The sequence below is a fragment of the Sceloporus occidentalis genome, unplaced genomic scaffold (assembly GCF_023333645.1).
Source record: "Sceloporus occidentalis isolate IW3139 unplaced genomic scaffold, rSceOcc1.0.p SCAF_4, whole genome shotgun sequence".
Lineage (NCBI taxonomy): Eukaryota > Metazoa > Chordata > Lepidosauria > Squamata > Phrynosomatidae > Sceloporus > Sceloporus occidentalis.
Genome location: NW_028316984.1, coordinates 69,378,374 through 69,401,786, shown reverse-complemented (window position 1 = coordinate 69,401,786; position 23,413 = coordinate 69,378,374). Strand labels below are relative to the sequence as shown.

Here is a 23,413-nt window from a genome sequence, read left to right as displayed (position 1 = left end):
CAGTGCCCCTTTGGATGTAGTCATTTATATTGCAGCAGCATCCACAAAAACTGAAGAGTTTTCATAGTGGACAAAGACAACAGATGAACACAGAAGACCCTAAGGAAGGAAGGAAGGAAATCCCAGAGGAAGTAGACTGCAAGCAGGCACTCGAGCAATAGCCAAGTTCGAACTGTAATCAGAACAATTCTCTTTAGCTCTGACTTCATTCTTCTCAAAAACTATCCCAAATTCCTGCCTAATGAATGAAACCTTGGATACTTGAGACAAGTGCAGGGACCAGAGAGAGAAATAAAGTGTGGAAGAACTTCATCTTTAGGTGAACATCCTATTTCTAGATCTCAGAATAATTTTCACAGAAAGCTTGCAGATACAATGATTCTATCTCAAGACCAAAATATGTATCTACATTGGTATTACTGAAATTACAAATATACATTCAGAGTGATGTGTCTACTGATATCAACTCACTATAGAATTAGGTGCAAGACATATACAGAAGTTCATACATTCAGCAGGATCTAATAGTATTTTCTTTTCCTGGACTATGGAGCTATACAGATGGGTGGCATGCAGCCGCCCCTTTTCGCCCTGGATCAGTGCTGCAGCAACTGCATGCAGTGGCACTGATCTGCTCCCTGGAGGAAGCAAAAAGAAGCCACCCCAAGCAGCTCCCTGGAAGGGGTGTTATAAGCGCCGTACCTTGGGGTTATGACACCCCTTCCGCGCTGTGCCGTTTGGGTGCTGCAGCGGAGGTGCATCATCATGGCGCACAACGTCTAGAAGAGTGCATGCCAAAATAACGCCTGAGCAGTGGTGTAAGGGCTTGAAGCGTGCAGACGCTCAACCCTCACCCCGCCCACAGGCTGGCAAAAAGTGTTGGTCTGTATAGCCCCCATGTCACTTGAAGCTGCAGATGAGTCAACAGAAAAAACGTATAGAAGGACAACTTTCAAATATAAGGGGAAAAAAATACTGGTTCTCTCTTGGTAGGTAATTTTTTGGAAGGACATCTATTCCGCAACAGAATTATTGGGTTACATAAAAAATAAAAAACAATGAGAAGACTCTATTGCAGTGATGGCGAACCTTTTGAGGTTGCTGTGCCAAGGGTGGAGCTTCTGCCCTCCGGGGGCGGGGGCCCATGCCAAAGGTGGGGCTTCCACCCTCCGAGGGTGGGGCTTCCACCCTCCAGAGGTGGGGATTTCCTTCGCGCCCTTTCCCGGCCTCCAGATGTCTCTGAGAGACAGCTGGAAGTCGGGGGAAATTGGGGGAGGGGTGACAGGCGCGCACCTCCTCCTCCTGCCCTTCCCTTGGCCTCCAGCTGTCTCTCAGAGACAGCTGGGGACCAGTAAGGGCCCGTGGGGAGCAGGAGCAAAGGGTCCACAGGCCCTGCTCCAGGCTGGAGGTGTCCTCCGAAGGACACCTCCGGCCTGGTGAAGCCCCGCAGGGAGGAGGAGGAAGCCGGCAGCCCCTGGTCCTCTTCTTGGGGCTTCCTCAGGCCGGAGGTGTCCTCTGAAGGACACCTCTGGCCTGGCGAAGCCCTGCGGGAAGGAGGAGGCTGCCCGCCCTTTCTTCCTTGGCCCTTTGCTCTGCACCAAAGGGCTCCATGGAGCCCTTTCGCGCAGAGCGAAGGGAGGGAGACGGGCTGGGCACGCATCCCAGCCCCTTTCCCTTCGGCCTTTCGCGCAGGGCGAAGGGGGGCTGAGGAGAGAGGGGCTGGACACACGTCCCAGCCCCTTTCCTTTCAGCCCTGCGCTCCACAGAGCCCTTTCACGCAGAGCAAAGGGGGGCCGAGGCAAGAGGGGATGGGCACGTGTCCTAGCCCCTTTCCCTTTGGACCTTTGCTCCGTGCCAAAGGGCTTCATGGAGCCCTTTCGCGCAGAGCGAAGGGAGGCCAAGGGGAGAGGGGCTGGGCACGCATCCCAGCCCCTTTCCCTTCGGCCCTGCGCTCCATGGAGCCCTTTCGTGCAGAGCAAAGGGGGGCCGAGGGGAGAGGGGCTGGGCACGCATCCCAGCCCCTTTCCCTGCGGCCCTTCGCTCCGTGCGACGGGGCTCCATGGAGGGATGGGAAGCCGGGAGGGAAGAGGGTTGGGAGGAGCAGCCAGACGTGTGCACCTGTGTCCTTCCAGGCGCCATTTTCTGGCTTCCCGCTGTCTCAGAGAGACAGCAGGAGGCCCAAAAATGGCAGGAGGGAGGCGGAACGGGCACGTGCATGCCCATTCCGCCTTCTCCCTCGCCCTGTGCCTGGCAAAATGGCGACGCGTGCCACCCGTGGCACGCGTGCCATAGGTTCACCATCACGGCTCCATTGGAAAAAAAAGAAGCAGAGTGGATTTTAATATTAAAATCTTTGGTTCCTGGAGGAATAAAATTAAATACTTGATCTCCTCTCACTTTTGTTAATTCACTTTGTATATTTTTTTCTTGCCCAGTTGCATAATATTTTCTTGAAAGCTATTTCCCTCCCTCTTCTCTTCCTCAAATATTGGGTTTGTTTCAAAATAAAAAATAAAGAACATCTACAGGGCACTTGCAGACGTGTCGCCCCGTTTTCTTGTAGACTAGTTGCAAAGAGTAGCATTCATCATGACTGACAGATCCTCCTTTGCTCTTCTAATGGCAGTCCCATGGGTTATTCTCATCCTCTTTCTGCTAAGCTCCAGAACATTTTTCTAAGGGCAGGTGTACATGATCAGAAGAATAATGTAGTATAACACTCTATCACTTACAAATATAGGCTGGAAAGGAAGTGTAATGATGCCAAATGATTGAACATTCTCCAACATTAATGAGTCCCTGCCCAAGAGCATTGACATGCCAGGAGGAAGAGCTGTAGCCAGCCTCCAAACAGGGAGTATTTTGACATGGGCAAATAATTCAGTCATGCAGTCTTCCACCTGGATGATAAAGTAATATAGTTCTAAGAGGACTATACCATATAGTTTTTCTGCTTATGTCTCGGCTGAAATCCTGCACTGTCAGATTTAATGCTCATTGTAGTTAATTCTGATGATGCCACCTCCCCAAACTGCACTTTTACAGACTAGCAGAGCTCCAACCAAAAGGTTTCTGAGGTACTGCAGATTGGGAAACTGGGAAATTACACCTGCAGCACTCTCCTGATTATGGGTTGTGTCAAAAATAGGCAGCTCTTGGGGTTCTACCACAATTGCTTGTTTCAATGTACCCTCCAACAAGGAAAAAGCTTCAGGTGTCATTTTCCACTGTAGCCAGATGTACAATATCTCAAAAACCCTTTGGATGAGATGCTGCCAGGCTGAAAACGTGGGTTTGGGGGATTATTTTGGTTGCTAACAATCATAAATGTGAATCCTCAGCAATTACAAGACTGTAAGCCTAGCTTACAACCTTCTTGCTACTGAAGATGATGCCATCTATATGTATCTTATTTTCCAAGAACAAAGAATTTCTGGACAAAGTGGAGTAAAATCCTCTAATCTGTATTCTTTCTCTCGTTTACCAGACAGAGGTAAGCACAACTGTGTACTCGGCAGCTCCTGAAAACATCATTCTTTCTTGCTCTATTAGTGAGAACATTTAAATCTCCCTTGGCAATATATTTTTCATGCTAAACTTGGTAAGGAATTATGTGAAGAAACAAAACACATGATTCCCTTAACTTACAGAAAGAAACTTTAAGCCATACCAGCATGAATTTGGACATGATTAGGTCCTACTGAATTATTTTTCCAGACATCTCTTTGACATCTAACTTCTTAAATTGCAAACTAGAATTATTACACGTGTATCAATAGGTTAAAAAGGTAAAGGTATTCCCCACTAACAAGGTTGTCAGAGGGCGGTGCTCATCTCCGCAGAGGGTGGTGCTCATCTCCATTACTAAGCCAAAGAGCCAGCATTGTCAGAGACTGCTCTGTGATCATGTGGCCAGCATGATTGCCCAGAATGCTGTTAACCTTCCCACCAAAGTGGTAGCTATTTATCTACTTGCATCTGCATGCTTTCAAACTGCTTGGTTGGCAGAAGCTGGGACTAGTGATGGGAGCTCACTATATCATGCGGTACCCAGGCTTCAAACTGCCAACCTGCCAATCTTGCAGTCAACAGAATCTGCATCTTAACCACTTGAGCCACCACATCCCTTATCAACAGTGCAACAGGCAAAGGCTAAGCCTTTTATAACCTAGGTTATAAAAGGCTTATAAAAAGGTCTAGATTATAAAAGGCTTAGCTTTTGCCTGGGGCACTGGTAAAATAGAGAATTCTCACTTCAGTAAAGGGATAGTCTTTGGCATGCAAAAATGTCCACAGTGCATCCCAATGTGCAAGGGAGCTCCATCAATGACATGAAGCATACACAGTGCCCTGGACTGAAGGTCCAAGTCCTGCTTCTGCCTTCTGTGGCACGCCATACACAACTGCTACAGTGATGAGGCACAGAAATCAACATGCAAGTCTTCAAGCGAGAATTGGAAAGGTCTGGTTGTCATCCACATTTGACAGTTGACAGAATTTTCATTTGAAATTTAGTAACTATGGGTCAGATAAGCTGCATCTGAAGAATGTAGAAAACTAGCTTGAACACACACACAGACATCTCTAGTATCTTGAAGGGCTGTTACCCCTTCAAACCGTATTTGTCCAAATCTAAAAGATATGTTAACATTCTTTCCAAACAGTGCCCCCCACCTGGAAACCTTTAAAACCATTGTCACGATTTTCTCCTGCGTCACCAGGAGTACTTTCAAGCACTACTTTCCAAGGAGGCTCAAAACTGGGAGTGGCTGTAATTGCTTTCTGCATCTTCTCCTTGTTGTTAAACCTATGAGTTTATCTTTGTGGTCTTACGCTCTGCAACCTAATGGATTGCTTTTAAAAGTCATTTCCCTTGTCTATATGTTACTTGGTTGATTACAGTTGCTGGGTGCTTTATTATGCGTTAATTGCTACCAAGAGACTTGTTAGCATGTCAGGTTCATTCTCTGACAATGGAAATTCTAGATTTCTATTGAAAAAGAGGTTGCCAAGGCACTTAATCCACAGTGGAGATATTTTTCTTTTAAAAAGGGCAAAGAAACAAAGCATTTGGTCATATAAAGATGATGTTTCATGTAGCCATTACATTTATAGGCATAGATAAGCAGGCAGGCAGACAGGCAAAGATGTACAAATGCAAAAGAACCTGTATTTGATCTTTCTGGCAAACAACACCGGAAAGTATTCAGACGGAGAACTGGAAATGAAAGGGAAATGACCTAAGATAATTTACGGACAGAATTGAAATAATGAGGGAAAGGATAATATGTAAAAACACATGCAAATGTGAGAGACAGTGCAACCTAATGGTTCCACACCTGATACTGAAATTTAAACAATATGTTGGAACACGACTCCAAAATTTAGATATTTAGATTAGGAACCACTGGCTTGAACTGTAAACACAAACGCACAATGTTCAAAACAGACCCACTGACAGATCAAGCTTGTTACCTTAAATTCCATAGGTGTGTATTTCTCATTCTTGGGTGTTGTGTTGCCTTTGTAATGGAGGTGGTTGGGAGTAGTAGGATGGATAACAGTAGACTCCTGAGATTGCCTCTGGCAGCGTTGGCAGTAAACGTAGATCACAAAAGTTAAGAGGCTAGAACCAAAGAAACAGGAGACCCCTGTGGCAATCAAGTGGATGAGGCTAAAACCTGAGGGAGACAGTAACAAGGAGTGCTGTGGTCAGGCACACAGAAGGGCAAATCAAATCCATGCTTTCCACAGCAATATATTGTTGAAAACAAAAGATGCTATTGGCTTTTATTATTACTCTGTGCTGCAGGCAAAACATCACAGGATTTCATACAATGTTAGTCCATACAATTTTGCTACTATCCTGACTCCACTTCCAAAATGTATCATGCAGGATATTCTGTCTCACCTGACTCACATCACCCATAATTTGCATGTATAACAATCAATCATTTCTTTTCCTGGTTTTCCCTATGATCCCCACATGGAGAGGGGTACTGTGCTACACCATTTTTTGCTGTTTCTCTATGGCCCCATAGGACAAGTCAGTATCAACTACTGGACTTCAATTGGGAATTCTTGCATAATAAATATGTCCTTGCCAGTAAAGCCACTCAAATTATTATCCGTATAAGAAAAGGATATTTGGACTACTAAGAGATGAATGACAACACTGGACAACCACAGGGCAATTTTCTGCTTTCTTGTCAACATGGGACAATGCAATTTTGAAAGCAGCCAGTGTCTAGCATTGCAACTCTGATTGACAGAAGCTTCCCTCCCTTACTTGTGGTTCTGCTCATTGTAGTTCTGCTTTAATGGAATCATATCTTGCTTTCTTAAAAGCCTTTCTTTCTCCCTCTGTTGATACTGAAACTAAACATTAAGCTGACAGCCAAAAGAAACAAGGCATACCAACAATACACATGAATGGGTTCCAAATAATGTGCATATCATGGCAATAGGAAGATGAAGAAAACTCACTATCTCTTTGATCAGAAGGGGGAAAGGCTTTTGGACCTGCCTGAAATACTCAGGGAAGGGGCTGACAAATTTAGTGGCTAATAAACTAAGGCAGAAATAAGGCCAGCTCTGAGGGGACCCTGTGCAAAGTGCCTTCTGGTGGGAGTCATCATCCCATCAGTGATAGAAGCCACAAGAAACAGTGTTTCACAAGATTTATCTGCCCATCTAATATCCCACAAAGTGACACTGTGGCTGCATCCGCAATACAGAAATAATCCAGTTTGACACTGCTTTAAGTGCCATGGCTGAATGCTATTGAATTCTGGGAACTGTAGTTTGTTGTGGCACATTGTCTCTATCATAAAGCTCTAAATTGCCTCCACCACTGATTCTGGGAGGAAGACCTCCTCATCTCTTTAGCTGAGGGGAGCCAAGGCAAGGGACCCAAAGGATGGTAAGCAAGCCACCCGCTGCCTAGGGTGCCTCTAACAAATGCAGGGATGCCTTCCATTTGCTCAGCTTCCACCTCCCTTCACAAGCCATTGAAGATTCTTTCTAATGTTTAGGTGGAATCTCTCTCTCAATCTCTCTTTTTGTAATTTATTATTATTATTATTATTAACCTTTATTTATGAAGCGCTGTAAATTTACACAGCGCTGTACATGCAATCTTTTTAGTTAGACGGTTCCCTGCCCTTGGGCTTACAATCTAAAAAGACATGACACAGAAGGAGAAGGGAGTGATGGCGGGAAAGGGTAAGAGGTCCAGCAGTTCCTCTCTACCTCCGAGGCCTGGACCAAGGCAGATGGACTGGAGGGAGGGCTTGGCTTCAAAATGGAAGGTTAATCTTCATCCACTGTTTCGTGTCCTAGTCTCTGGAGCAACAGAAAACAAAGTTGCTCCATCTTCTACATGATATTTAAGGATGGCTATCATCTCTCATTCTTCTCTTCTCCAAGCTAAACATACCCATCTCCCTAAGCTGATCCTTATAAGGCTTGGTTTCCAGAACTTTTATCATTTTAGTTCCCCTCCTCTAGACACCTTCCAACTGGTCAATACCCTTTTTGAACTGTGGTGCCCAGAAGAGGACACAGCATTCCAGGTGAGGTCTGGCCAAAGAAAATTAGAGTGATGGTCTCCTCCTTTGCTCTGAATACTATTTCTGTTGCTGTAGCCTAAAACTGCATTGGCTTTTTTAGCCACCACATCACATAATTGACTCATGTTTAGCTTTTGGTCTACTGCTAGGTCCTTTTCACTTGCTTTGCTGTCAAGCGAGGTGTCACTTACCCTGTATTTCTGCATTTCATTTTTTCTGTCTAAATACAGTATGTCATATTTGTTGTTGTTCTTGTGCACCTTCAAGTCTTTCCTTACTTGTGGTGGTCCCAAGACCAACCTATCATAGGGGTTTCTTGGCAAGTTTCTTCAGATGGGATTTGTCAGTGCCATCCTCTGAATCTGAGAGAGTGTGACTTGTCCAAGGTCACCCAGAGGAGTTATATGGCCAAGGCAGGATTTTAATCCTGGCCTCAAGAATCATTGTCCATTGCTCAAACCATAACACCATGCTGGCTCCCAAATTAATTTGGCCCATTTTTGCCTGTTTCTCCAATCTATTAAGCTAATTTTGCATCCTGATTCTGTCCTCTAGGGTAATAGCTAGTCCTTCAAATCTACAGATTTGATGAGTATATCCTATATTCCATCACTAAAATCAATAATAAAGATGTTGAACAACACCTGGTCCAGAACCAACCCATGAGACATCCCACTACTCACTACTGGCAAACACTTTTTGTGTTTGATCAGTCAACTAGCTAAAAATCCATCTAAGAGTAGAACTGTCTAGCCCACATTTTACCACCTTGTCTCCAAGAAAATCATGGGGGACCTTGTTGAAAGCCTTACTGAAATGAAGATATGCTGCATCTATAGCAATTCCCTCATCTTCTGAACTTGTAACTCTGTCAAAGAAAGTTACAAGAGTAGTCTGGCATAGCCTGTTTTTGAGAAATCCATACTATATCTTAGTAAGCTTTTAGTAACCATATCATAGGTGTTTTATCACCTATTCTAAAACCTTCTCTGGTACTGATGTCTCAAACTGACTGGTCAGTACTTGCTCATATCTCTTTCCCCCCCCCCCATTTTGAATTTGTTTGTATAATTTATATGCTGTTTTCCTCCTGGCATGGGACCAGAATCACCAGAGGCTCTGAGATTACAAATTCCTCCTGCTCCAGAGAGTTGAATTCATTTATAGTAGCTAGGTATTCTTGTGAGCAGTGCAGTCAGAATCACCAGTGAAAATTCATACCATGTGAAAACAGGTATCATGTAAATATTTCCAAGGAAAAAGCTCATGGAGTCTAAAACAATTCCCAATACAAATCAGTAAAAAAATACAGTTCAAATGCTTCTAATCCAGTGGGTGGCCAAGGAGATGTACCAACAAAGTGTGTGTGTGTGTGTGTGTGTGTGTGTGTGTGTGTGTGTGTGTAGTGCAGAAATGCAGCAAACAGTCCTAAGTAGTTGAAGTTGAGAAAGATGAATATAAAGGGACACAGGATAAATTTTTAAATAATAAACAAAGAGTTTTCAGAATCTTAGGTTTGGAAAGCGACTTAGGATTTCAGGAAAAATAGGTTTTTCTATTCCCTACCTAAAATATCAACAGATACACTGATTTTGTAGTGAAGGCTTTACCCAACTACAGTCAGTGTAGTGCTGGGAATTTTGTTTCTGCTGTACTGAACTGTCCTTCTCAGTTTTTCCACTTATAAGATACCATTATCTTTCAGATGTGCCTCCTTGTCCTTTTGCTAATCATCTGGACAACGTGAATTTTCTCTGAATCTCTAGGTTTCACAACAAGGCTTTCTGGTTTATTGTTGTTTTGCTACATATTGTGTGTTTCCCTGAGTTCTATGTCTACACAGCAGGATGAGTTATGTTTTTGCTAGATACTGAGGGTTGCTAAGGGATAAATAATATAAGCCACAGTGAATTCAAATTATAAGACTACATAAGAATGCAATGGCAGAGGAGGGCTGTGATACCAATGAATAATAATCTATTTGAGATTAGTAAAGGGATCCTGGACTGAGGCAAACACCTAGCAGGATGACTGAAGCATGCAGAAAGACAAGATTGCTATTAACACTATTGGAAACCTAACCCTTTCTTACAGTCACACCTCAAGAAGAAACAAGACCTAAAGACCAGCAGCATTTGTCCTTTCTGCCACTGCCATAACGTGTGTGTGTGTGTGTGTGTGTGTGTGTGTGTGTGTTTTGTGTTGTGTCTGATCTAGGAGCCTATCAAGAAATCTGCTTATTTGTCTGGGTCTCTGCAGGAAAACAATAGAGGCTCCGAAGTATCTCCCAATGCTCTTCAAATCTGAGACTGCCAATTATATTCAGTAGAAATTTGGTGCTTCTCACAATCAATTCATGAAGACAATAATACAAAAGTATTCTCTGTTAAATACACATTATGTGCCTGGCCCTGGGCAACCAACTGGGGAAATTATGGAGAGGCCACCAGCTTGGTGATTCTTACACTACAGATATACCCTGGGGACTGTAGTTTGATGAGGATGCTAAAAACTCTGTGCTAGAGAATCTCAGAGCCCTTCACAAAGAAATAGTTCCATGGTAAGATGGAATGAGTATAAATCAATTGTTAAGTCTGTAGTGTAAATAAGCTCTCCAAGGAGAAAGTAGGGCTTTTTCATATGGAAATCTTTGTAGGAGTTTGGGTTCTTTTTGCATCACTGTCAGATACTACCCTACACTAAAGCTTCTGTTTAGGAGCACAATATGGGGAATGTTTTTGAGGGCATCTTTATATTACAAACATATATTGGTTTTATACTCATGCATTTCTCATGAGTATTGCAATTTGGTGAGAATTCTGCACTGGAGATTTCAAATGTAGTTTTCAGGATTCCTCTGGGAAGAGAAACTGACTATTACATTGTCTTATGTACACTGTGGAAATGGCAAGAACTTTCAATAATTTGTTGTTTGGCTTGAGAGCCAGCATGATATAGTGGGCTGAGCCAGGGTTCGATTCCCTACTCAGCTGTGGAAACCCACACAGTGACCTTGGGCAAGTCACACTCTCTCAGTTTGAGAGGAAGACGATGCAAACTTCCTTTGAATAAATCTTGCCAAGAAAACCCTAGGACAGCGTGAAGTTGAAGACACATAACAAAATAGTGGGGAATCATGTTTATTTAGAGGGAGGAATACTTTGAATGATGCTTCTTGATTTGGAAGGGAGGGTGAGAATGAATGAATGAATGAATGAATGAATGGTGTGCAGTTTCCAACTGATTAGGTTCAAGGGAATGTATTCCACAAGGGGCTGAGGGAGGTTTCTCACGCCCTAATTTTACATTTTGCAATCTTATCAAGGGTATTCCCCTCAAAAAGTTTTGGATGATTCCTTGAATGAGAACCCCAAATTCTCCATCTACATTTCCCTTATAATGAAATTCAGTGACAACTCTACAATTAACTGAGCACTTAAGAAAATGAGGAATCTCTCTTCATCTTTTCCAGTCCACTTAAAAAGGAGTTACAGAGGGAAAAGCTACAAGCTCTCTGGTAATTAATTATTCTGAGATTTTCTGTCTCCCAAATTAAAATCTTATACCAGAAAACTAAATTACAAATACTTTTTCTCCCCTCTCTAACACAGACAATGAGACTCCAGTGGAATTAAGGCTATCAATAGAACGTGAACTGCACAGATTAATGGTTAGTTTGATGCTTCCCAGAAAAGAGTAGCCATGTTAAGATAAAAATAAGATCTATAGTTAGCTATACTGTACCTCCACAGTTCGTGCTCTCGTCAATGCTTGAGGCTGGCAGGATTACTAAACAAAGAGAAAAAAACAGCGAGGGGGAAATGCCATTTTTGTCATCTGTGACATTGTGCAGGCAATTAAAATCCCTTTGCTCAATACAGGGCAAGCTAATCTTTGCTGCAAACAGAGGGCCTCCCTGCGCTCTGGCAAAAAATATGGAATGAAATGTAGGGAGAAAAAAACCCTCTTTAAAGAATGTACTCCCTATTATTCCACAAGCTCCAACTAGATTGCAAACTGTCTATGTACAACATGCAAAAAGAAGTGCTTAGAAATAACATTTAATTCTGGTGAGAAATATGCCAATTATACAGTGCCTTGCAGAAGTATTCACCCCACTTTGACTTTTCCACATTTTGTTTGTTACAGCCTGGAATTGAGGTGGATGTAATTGACAATGTTACCACTTGATGTACACAAGATGCTTGACACTGTGAATGTGCAGAATATTTTTATTATAGTACAAAGGTTAAGTAAACAGAAACAAACTAGTTCATGTGCATGAACACTTCTGCAACGCACTATACATACATGTATATAAACATTCAAAGGAGGAGTATTCAAAGGAGGAACCATGGTTCATAAAACATCCTTTCAATACTGCAATGATCTGTTTCAGAAACATGTTGATCAAGAGAGAACACCATGCCCTTTCCTCCACATGCCCATGAATGAAACATGAATAGAATCATTTATTCCAGTCCCATCATTCAACTACAGAAGGGCAGTTTCCCTGGCATTCACTTATGAGATTTGTTTTGTCCATCAGATACATTGATGGCCAGTAGCTAGGTGACTTTTAAGAGCATTAGAAGGAGATTTTAGGAGGAAAGGTATGGCCCCGAAACCAAGAATTGGGTTGCAACCACCAGTCCTGGACGGGGTCACATTCTCCTCTAGTGACTGTGTTCGCAGTCTGGGGGTGCTCCTTGACTCGTCGCTCCTGATGACAGATCAGGTGAATGCGACCGTCAGGAGCGCCTGTTATCAGCTTTGGCTGATACGCCAGCTGCGCCCTTTTCTGGAATAAGGGATCTCGAGACTGTTGTGCACGCGCTGGTAACATCACGCCTTGACTTCTGTAATGCGCTCTACATGGGGCTACCCTTGTGCCTGGTTCGGAAACTACAGCTGGTTCAAAACATGGCAGCCAGGCTTGTGTCAGGAACATCCAGAAGGGACCGTATCACCCCGGTTTTGAGGTCCCTCCACTGGCTGCCTATTGTTTTCCGGGCCCAGTACAAGGTGTTGGTTATTACCTTTAAAGCCCTAAATGGCTTGGGTCCAAGCTATCTCAGGGACCGCCTCTTCCCATACAATCCTCCCCGCGTTCTCTGGTCCTCTGGGAGGAACTTGTTGCAGCCTCAAAAATCGAGCCTTGCGGCGACCTCCCGGAGGGCTTTCTCTGTTGTCGCTCCCAGGCTCTGGAACGACCTGCCGGACGAGATCCGTTAATTAACATCTTTGGACAGCTTCAAAAAGGCTGTCAAGACGGATCTCTTCAGGCAGGCCTTCCCAGACTGAAATATCCCGGCCCCAGGATCTCAGGATCTCCCCCCTCCTCAGTAATGTCTCCAAAGCCCCCTTTTCTTTTCTTTAGAACTGAAGTTGCAGTGGTTTGTTGGTTGGTATTATTTTGTTTAATTTATTGTTATTTTAACTAGTTATTGTGGTTTTAAATTAAATATGTTGTTTAATAACTTTTTAAGGGGGGAGGGAAATATATTGTTTTTATGCTGTATGTTATTTTAATGTTGTAAACCGCCTGGATTGGTTCGCCACAGGGCGGTATATAAATAAAAATTTATTATTATTATTATTATTATTATTATTATTATTATCATCAGCTAACAGCCAATGACAGCTCAACAGAATCTTGCGCTCAGATAAAACTCAGGGCCTCCATGCTCTTCTCATGGGCTAGAATTAGATCTGATCTAGTCCATCCAGATTCACCATATATTTTTATGAGCTTTATTTATGTTTGTGCATCACAACACATAAGTCTATGATTATGTCAAATGAGTGAGGCATAGGATGTTTGCAATTCATCACATTTATGGCAGTTAGCCACAGTTCTAGAGGGGATACTTATCTTCCTGAACATTGCCTATAGCTTGTGAGATAACCAAATAATCCTTTGCAAAGTTCACCATTGTTAACAGCATTTCCTCCCACATCTACCATTCCAAATAACTCCTTAATTTAAGTATCTTTCATCCTGTGGCACACTTTTTTCTTGCACATTTAAGTAAATGGAAATAATCTGAACAAATAGATCCATCATATCTGTCACTTCAGGACAAATAACCCTATATTACTGAAAGGAATAATAAACTTTTTCCCCCAGAAAAGCTACAGAAAGCACACTGTAGTACAGTGGACCATCAGTATCTGCAGGCTTGCCATCCACAGATTTCAGCATCCATGGACAGCAAGCCCCCGTTGTCTTTAATGGTGGTGAGTGCATGCAGCTGCACAAGTGAGTGTGGACACAAACTGCACCATCATTAGGGAAAACAGGACTTGATGTCTCACGGTTTTTGGTATGGGGGGAGGGGCGGAACGGATCTCCTGCAGATACTAAGGTCTTTTTACTGGTTAAGACAGCCCCAGACTGAGCTCATATCTTCCATGAGAAATTATACCTACCAGGAATCTCATTGTATAAGCAATCTTGGTACTGTGTACTGTTCCCAGCACACTGGGAAGATCCAGGACTATGGATTTCACAGTAACGACTTCGATACTGGATCCCATCTTCATTACATAGGCTCCACTCAGACCATTCAGACCAGCCACCTTACAAATAAGGATACCAAAATTAAGACAGATTGTACAGAATGACAAAATGTTGAGACAACAACAAAAGAAACCCCAGGGATTAACATGGGGAAAATGGTTAACTAGCTTCTAAAAATGGGACTCTCATGAAATGTTTTGGTGCTTGCCTAATGTCCACTACCACAGCAAGTTTCCAAGGAGAAGCACAAACCCCCCCGAAAAAACAACAAAAACAGGTGTTAATCTCAACAAAGCCATCAAGTGTAGTTCAGAATGTGCATAAACATATTCTACAACAGCATTCTCATTTCAGATATTTTGGGAAATGGACCACACTTTTAAAAGTCAAGCTATGCAGGACTCACTTTTTTGACATTAACTTTGAAGTCCAGAAGTAGAAAAACATCAGTCCTGGAATCTTGAATACATTTGTAAAACATGAATTTTAACAGAAACCCGAATGACAGCATCATAAAACATTGTGAGCTGCATTCTGTGCTCTGTAAAAATGGGTTTATGAGACACCAGGTACTTCATAACAGAAGAACTGACAAAAAGCAGCTGAGAGGGCAGCATTTTTGACGCTGTTGCTTCCAGCCTAACTGTACTATAGTCTCTTGGAGGCAGTCACTAAACTCTGAACAAAATTACTCCTGGGAAGCACACTATCAGGCCCTGAGATGCTGGGGCAAGGAATTACACTTGGATGTTCAAGAAAGAAAAATCAATGCACTTCTTGGAAATTATGATATATACTCAACCATACATTGGCGTCATGTATACATTGAGGGCATGTTTTTGGGGGGAAATTATGGATTTTGATATGACTCATAGATAATAAAACCTAGGTGCATGTAACAAAAGATTTAAAGGATGAAGCAAAGGAAAACGATGCCAAAGAACTTAGAAAATTTCAGCAAGCATAACTCTATTCACCCTAAGGGTGGATGGATGAGGAGGGAACTATGGTAAATTGTGGCTGTGCAATGTAGGAGGGGGGGGGGGGACAGGCATAGGTGGGGCTAAGAAAACATGCCAAAAAGGATGAAAAGGCAAAGCAAAGAAAATGGTGACTACGTTAGCAGTGATTAGACTTTATTGTGATAACTTTGCCTGGTTTTAACCCAGAAAAGCTGACAAACCCAGAAAAGTCTTTTTCAGATCTTTCAAAGCCCAAGTCCTCTTGGTGTTCCCTTGAGGCGATGCCCAAATAGCCACTGCCATTTTCCCACCCAGGCATTCAGAAAAGTCAGCAGCAGCACCGAGACAGAGAGGAAGAGTGGATCAGTGCTTCTTTGAAATGTTCCTCGGATGGACTAAGTTCTCACCTTTCACCTCTCTAGTCAAAGAAGGTGAAGGTTTCTTTCCTTCTTTTTTTTTTTTAGAAGAGTTAAGGTACAGTACTTACACTGACCCATGGATAAGTTGACTCAGGCTTTTGGGTTCAAGTCTTTAACTAAAATTTCTAATCTTATACATGTGCATATACAGCATATCTAAATTCTTGCAATCATACTAAACTATTGCTTATGCAAAATTTTACTTTTAAAAGGAATTTGCATTTCAACTTCTGGTTTCAATCTTCTTTCCCTGTCACTTAACTTTGTCCAGCAAAACATAAAAACAAAATGTGCTACCTTCACACAAGTGTGTATTGCACAGTGCTTCCTCTGTGTGCAGGCCAATGCAGATATCCTCTCCATTTGATGGTGCTGGGTTGGTGCACGTCCGAGTGCGCTGGTAGTGTCCACCTCCACATGTTGCTGAGCACTGAGACCAAGGAGTCCAGCAGGACCATGAGCCTTTCACTGAGGAGTAATGGGGAGAGGAGAATGATGCATATATATTTTCATCTCTGTGTTTATTTCAATTCAACCACCATCCCTCAAACTGTTGCATGAAAGAGGGGCAGAAAGCTATAGTCAAATAATCATGCTGAGATGAGTACCATGCCATTTTAAATTTTTATCTTTATTTTCAGCAGTATATATAACTGTCCTGTATACCACAGGTCTCAAGTGCCTCATAGGAAAAATACAGTAAAATGCAATCACAGCTGTTAAATCTATTCCAAATATCTACAGTCTAAATCCACCCTGAAAGATAAGCATTATTTTAAAATCCTATATGAATTTTAAAAAGATCTCTAGCAGCCAAGAAGACCACAGAAAGGGAGGCAGGTAGTTTTTCTGGGAAAGCTCCTCCACAACTGGGGCACCACTACCAGTGAGGTCCTTTCTCTAGTGGTTATCTGGTTCACTTTACTTGCCAAAAGCAGCTTTAGCAACACCTCTGAAGAAAAATCAGGTAGGTATAAATGGGAGAAAGCAGTCTTTCAGATAATCTGATTCCAACTTGTTTAGAGCTTTAAAGTTTAAAATTAGAATTTTAAAATCCAGAAACAGACTGGGAGGCAGTGCAGCTAACAAAGCAAGCACAAAATATGCTCTTCTTAAAGATTCATTCTGTTTTCAGTTTCACCCCACAAACCATGCAAGGGTGGATAATTTCTATTTTCTCTTCTACTTCTAGTTTTGGAACCCAACACACAGAAAATGACCCAAAATGGCCATTTGTGGCCCCTGAAGGCTTCTTGCCAACTGACCATTTGGGAGGCAAAAATGAGGGTGTGGGTGTGGAAGTGGCAGTGTGGTGCCATTAGAGCTGATACAGACCAAAATTTTGAATTGCTCAGACATAGCATAACAGTTCCAGATGCACAATAAAACCTATCTTCTGATTGCAGGAGCCTTGCCTCCATGTCCACTGGCAGATAGCAGAGGGCATCAGAGATCTCTGTAGATTATGTTCTAGTCCTGTTTCTGGCTATAGGGACAGATGCTTCCTTGGTTGGCCCTGTTCTCTATTGGCCATTAAATGTGCATGGACGAGGGCAGCTAACAATGGATTTGTGGGGGGATCTTGATCATTGTGTAAGGTTGATGGAGAATTCCAACTTCTATGATGTGTACTGCATGATGGTGTACCTTATGATAGCATAAATTGGAATAACACAATTGTAAGTCACTAACAAGATGCCAGTCATAGTTACAGTTTAAGAAAAGAGATGGATGTGTGTATTTCCTTTACTAATCCAATTCAGCAAAAAAGTGGGAACACAAAACCAAGTCCAAGCACTGTTAAGCAAGGGCCTGTTTGCATTATAAATATAGCACTATGATTCAATTCAACTCCATTTTAACTGCCATGGCTGTATCCTTTGGAATCCTGTAGTTTGGTCAGAGGCAACAGAGGTGCTCCCAGGCTGAGAATTCTAAAGGCCCCTTGTAAACTGCAGATCCCAGGATTACATAGGATGCAACCATTACAGTTAAACTATAATCACAGTGCTATAATTGTGAAGTGTGAAAGGATCCCAGAAAAGGACAACTGCAACCTCTTCTTGGAAACAACCCGTGTTGTGTAATATAACAGAGTAATATAATGCATTCCATAATAATATTACTTTTTGCTTTCCAAAGTACTGTAATATAATACATTACTTTCTGTAGCTGGTAATAATATTACTATTACAGTGGGCCCTTAGTGTCAGATCGGATTTGGTTCCAAAATCTGTGGATGCTCAAGTTGCATTAAATATAAGGGCATAGTAAAATGGGGTCATTTATATAAAATGGCAAAATAAAGGTTTGCTTTTGGAATTTATCTATTTGTTGAATATTTTCAGGCCGTGGATGCTTGAATCCATGGATAAAAAATCTGTGGGTGCAGAGGGCTGATTGTACTTTTCCTCTGAGTTGCTCATTATTGACAATAGTTGCTGTGGAGGCTTTGTGCTTGGACTCACTGGCAGAGAAGAGTTCTTGGCTGAAAAGGTGGAGGCTGCTTGAGGAGTGGTTATAAAAGGAGGGAGGACTGTGTAGAAGAGATAAATATGTCATACTCTGTAAGAAGTGAAGAGGTTTCAGTACAAAGCCTTAATGGAATTCAGACTTCCATGTAAGGAATAAAAAGTTAAAATGAAGGAAGAAGTTTAGTGAAATATGAGTGTGTCATTTCACAGATGAAGTGGAAGTTCAGGGTGGTTCATACTTGTCATGTTCTGGTTATAATAGCTCTCTGCAGAGAAGCTTATGCATTATGCCCTTCTTAAAAATATGCACCAGAAGTAAGCCATAGAATCACACTGGAGGACCTAGAGATTCCTAAAGTGTTCTCAGGTTTTAAAAAAAAGCATTTGTGATTGTTATTTTTACTGTAGTCCGTTTACATTTTAGGCTCCTTTTGGGGGGTCCTCCAGCCAGTGTGTGACATGTGGGGGGGAGGCTTCCAAGCAGCCCCAAGAGTAAAGAGAGCTACAAAGACTCTCTCCCTCACTCCACTGCCCCCCTCCACAGGCCCTGCAATTTGTGTAGCACTTAAAAACCTATTTGACAGAGATGGCAGAAGGCAAGCTGGGGCAGGTTTTCTGCTCACAGAAAATTAGCGTTGCCTGTTGAATTGCATTTAGTATGAATATAATGGTGCAACAGTGCATTTTCCTGTAGTTATCTTAAAATGTCTCAAAAATAATTTTTATTAAATATAAATGATAGGTATGGATAATTTCATTGACACCAGAACATTAATGACAATCTGGCAGCTTTGCAAAACGGACAGTTAATAAAAATGTAACAAAGTAATATATAGTACTTGTTATATTTTTGGTCAAGTAATATGTAATAAACCATATTATTATTATTATTACAAGTAATACATAATAAGTAATATGTTACTTTTCAAAGTAATATTTTACAACACTGGAAACAATGTCATGGAATGAGGGGGGAAATCAAAGGACCTAATTCAGTCAAGAATCTACAATTTACATTCAACAACCAACTGATTTTGTACGGATCTGAATTGACTGAGGGATGACAGATGTCAATATTTTCATGGCAACTTATTTGGAAGCACCTCTCTGCATGAAACCTTTCATTCCCAAAGTTTAGCTTATAGCCACAACATGGCATGGGTAAAACAAATGACAACAGGAATTGGTGTCGAAATAGTGTTGCAAGACTTAGATTTGCTGAAGTGTTGGCTCTGATGTGCAGGAGACCCATACTTTGGGCTGTGCTTCAGCCAGCAAAATGTTCTCAGCTGGCTCTGTCAATTGTGTCCAACAATGGCAAAGGCAAGAGGTAGGTATCTGTCCTGTGCTTAGCATACTGTTGGCACCAACTAAAAACTACAGCAGGAAGAGAAGACAACAATAATTACCTGGACAGGGATGTGGATTGCAATCCTGATATTCCATTGCAGATCCTATACAAGGTAGACCACCGTTTTTGGGTTCTGGATTGGTACATGTTCGCTTCCTGGTTCTGAAACCCAGTTCACAATCTCGGGAACAAGATGACCAGCTTCCCCAAAAGGACCATCCACCATTGATTATTCGAATAGAGGTCTTTCCACTTTTCAGAAGGTCATCCACAAGAGCTGGTGGGGTGGGGTGGAGTGGGGAAGAGCAGGCAGTAGAGGAGGGAGAAGATTTGGATAAGTGAACATAGGAATACATACAAACTTTTAAAAAAACAAAACCCAGCCCAAACATAGCATTTCTATGCTTCAACGTTTTTATTTGCCATAGGAACCCTGAACCCTCTCATGTGCATGACAATTGTCATCTTTACTTCCAACCTTGGGATTTGTAGAAGTGAGCAGGGATCAGTCAGGCACCTTCCTGCTTTTGATATCCAGAAGTGGGGACCAAGAAGAAATAGCTAACCCTCTTTGCTAGTGGCTATTGATATCCATTGTGCACCTTCAGTTCATTTCAAACATGATAACCCTAAGGCAACCCTATTGTGGGGTTTTCTTGGTAAGATTTGTTCAGAGGAGGTTTGCCATTGTCTTCCTCTGAGCATGAGCGAGTGTGACTTTCCCAAATTCGCATAGTGGATTTCCATGACTGAACAAGGATTCAAAGCTTGGTGTCCTGGATTCCTAGTCCAGCACTCAGACCATTACACCACACCTCCTTATCTTCTAGCATTTCTCCCAGTCTCCCTTTTCAAGCACTCTATGTTGCTAGTCATCACTAAATTTTGTGGTAGCAAATTCCACAGTTTAACCATGCACTGTGTAAAGAACTACTACTTCTTCTTCTTCTTTGTCATGAATCTACCACCATTCAGCTTCACAGGGTGTCATCCTAGTACTAATTTTGAGAGTTAGAGTCTCTTAATCTACTTCTTCCACAGCCTGCATTTTTCTATAGACCTCTATCATGACCCACCCTTACTTGAATTTTTTTCTGAACTAGTAAAAGGCAAACATTCTAATCTTTCCTCATCAGAGAATTGTACAAACTCCCTGATAATTTTAGTTTAGAAAGTCAGCACTTTGGGTAACTTTTCAGATCCTTCTGCAGAAACCACACCTTCACAAAGTATGTTAAGTGTGAGTGCACTACAGATTTATTTAGTGCATAAAGAGCTACTACGATATTGGCAGTTTTATTTTTAGCCCTTTCCCTAATGATTCTTGGCAGGGAATTCACAGCAACCAGACACTGGGTCAATGTTTTCACTGAGCTTTCCATCACAGCACCAAGATCAACTTTCTTGATTAGTTATTGCCAGCTCGGTCTGCTTGGTAAGAGACTATTAACTGATTTGGAGATTCCAGGCCAGCAATGGTTAGAACGTTTATCCAACAAATCTCTGGGTGTAATTATATATCCAATCTCTGGGGGATGCTAATAAAAACATTTTTCACAACACTGATCTGAAGGATTAGGAACAAGAAAAAAAGGTGGAGGCAAAATAGGCTTTTGCTTAAATGACAAGGGAATCCATGTAAGATATGGAACAAACTATAATTGCCAATTTACACAAAATAGAACTTCATTCTTTTCAAAATGGAAGTTATGTTTATGTCTATCTGGCCAAACCATAAGATCTATAGCAAGTACAGGTTATGTTCATCACATAGTGAGCAGCAGAAACCAAAATGAAACCAGAAAAAAATTTGATTGGCCCTGTCAATATCAATGTGTGTGATTTTAACCACATGGTTCTTTGTTTCCCTCATTTACAGATTCTCACACGGTCATTCTGTGTACCCTTGCAATGTGAGCCAAGCTAAAATGGCACCATGCTACTGGGCAAATGTTTGAAGGATGACTCAAGACACAGAAATTAAGATAACGGACCCTGCTCCCACTTCCACTCACTGACTTGATGCCTTTATATTCAAAATTCCAAGAAAATGTCATAATGTTAATCCATTCCAGTCCCAGTCTGCTGACTTCCATTTGCTCCATTGCTATTAACAAAGTCTGGCTTTTACTGTTTATAAAACCATACTCTTCATCTGCCCATGCCACCCATAAAAATAAAAAAGGAGTTTAGCTTGACCCTCAGGTTAACTGCAGTTGGGCAGGACATACAATCAGTGTCGCAAACTGCTGAGCCATCATTGGGGCAGAATCGACTCTCTGTCTTCTTTCTACCAAACTGGAGGTCATGAGGGTCAGCCAGCTGAGCACGGCAGGTGTAGCGGAAGCGTTGCTCCTGGCGAGCACCACTCTGGGTGATATTTGTGGGCATCCATGGTGTCCATGGTGTGTTTCTCCTCACTTCTGGGCAGCCCTCTGGGTTGCATGTTTTATACTCCTATAGAAAGGAGAAGGAGAAGAAGAAACGCATGCTTTACAATTACACATAGTAACATGAAATTTAATAAACATTAAAACAACCTTCTGAGTAGGTTTCAGCAGAGACAGAAACAAAGCTCAAAAGGCATGTATGCAAATATTGGTCACTTCTGCTCCAATGAAACCTGCAGTCACTCATAACTGCATTAAGTAAAAACAAAAACATTAGGAGATCTGGTCTAATCACTGATCTCTCCATAACATTTTCTATGAGGTAACTAAGCTGGCCTTTTAAAGCAAAAGCAAGAAAGAATCTTGTAGCACCTAAAAATTAACAAACTGTATTGCTTTTGGCCTCAGCAAAACAATGCTTTTGGCCTCAGCAAAACAATGCAAGCAACACACATGTAGTAGAATCTCCATTTTATTTCAGACTCATGAAATGACCATTATTAGGATGATGGTGTGAATAATCAGATGGGATGGCAAACTAACCCAGTTAACAAATCTTTGGAAAAGCTCAGTGAAGGTCAGATTTTACCACCTTCTTAAATATGTCTTCAGTTACTGCCTTGTTTTCTTTGTACCACAAAGCTCAAGGTGATTGCTGAGAACTAATCTGGCCTCATTTCACTTACCCTAGCTTATTATGTTCATAGACTTGTCTGGACTTATTTAAAGTAAAACATCCTGAGTTTTTCTTGATGTGATGCTAAAATGTAAAGGAACCTTCAAGATATATCATGATTCATTAGGCATCAATTTTAAGTATTGGTTTCACAGAAGCAGAGTTTTCAAATTAACACAGAATTCTCCATCAGGCTAAATGAAAGGCATATGTTTCTTGGCATTCCATAACTGCAGGTTGTTAATCACCACTGTAGCAGGTGATCTGCTGTTAGCCCCATCACTTTATTGTGTATGTGGCAGGCAGTGTACACCAAAAAGAAAGACTGGGGGAAGAATGAACACCAGAGAAGGGGAAAAGAGAGAAGCGAATGAATGTTTTGGGTGATAGTGGGCAGAGAGCCCAGCAGTCTGCAAGGAGGGTAGGAGGGCATTTTGGGCAGACAGAAACCAGATGAAAAGAGACAAGGATTGTGTCAAAGAGCCTAGAGAGCATCTTGTCCAAGGACCTTGTCAGTGCCATTGTTCCCTATGCCCACAACCAAGTCCATTTCCTATCACATCCTAAGCTCTTTCTTCCTGCTGCATTAAGATCTGGACAGGTGTTGAATGCAAATCTCAAAAGACTAACAGAAATGTAACATGGGAAAATAGCATCTAGATTATCTAAAGTAAAACATACCACAGCACATCCTGGGCAGGTGTTTCCATTTTCACAGGACCTCTGCCTCGAGTGCACTCCTCCACCACAGTTTGCACTGCATTTATTCCAAGGGCCCCATGAAGACCAGAAGATTGGTAAAGGGCATGGACTGTTCTCATTGCAGAACCTAAATGGGGGAAAGTTGCATGGATGGAGGGGGGAGAAAGAAGCAGCCCAGTCAGTGTCCCTGAGTACCAAAGGGCAAGGGGAAGTTCTAAATGACGCCTCAAATAAACACTAACACTAGAAAAAAGAAATCATATTTCCAGGAAGCTACCATCTGTCTGACTGACTAGAAACTCAATTCAAGCACCACAAGGAAGAGATTTAGCCCAGAACTGACAA

The 23,413-nt window shown here is 42.0% G+C and overlaps 1 protein-coding gene across 6 annotated transcripts in view; it reads right to left on the bottom strand.

The window, feature by feature from the left end:
• The window catches only part of SEMA5B (semaphorin 5B), a 537,498-nt gene that overhangs the window by 22,265 nt on the left and 491,820 nt on the right, over positions 1 to 23,413 (bottom strand). For 5 of the 6 annotated variants that reach the window (XM_089520263.1, XM_089520262.1, XM_089520267.1 and 2 more), the window contains 7 exons: positions 23,048 to 23,195; positions 21,532 to 21,757; positions 19,359 to 19,577; positions 15,773 to 15,943; positions 14,004 to 14,153; positions 11,316 to 11,360; positions 5,476 to 5,681 (listed from right to left, as the gene is read on the bottom strand). In XM_089520263.1, the coding sequence (XP_089376389.1) occupies positions 5,476 to 5,681; positions 11,316 to 11,360; positions 14,004 to 14,153; positions 15,773 to 15,943; positions 19,359 to 19,577; positions 21,532 to 21,757; positions 23,048 to 23,195 (1,165 nt within the window). The remainder of the gene's footprint in view (positions 1 to 5,475; positions 5,682 to 11,315; positions 11,361 to 14,003; positions 14,154 to 15,772; positions 15,944 to 19,358; positions 19,578 to 21,531; positions 21,758 to 23,047; positions 23,196 to 23,413) is intronic. The other variant, XM_089520265.1, reaches the window with a different exon arrangement.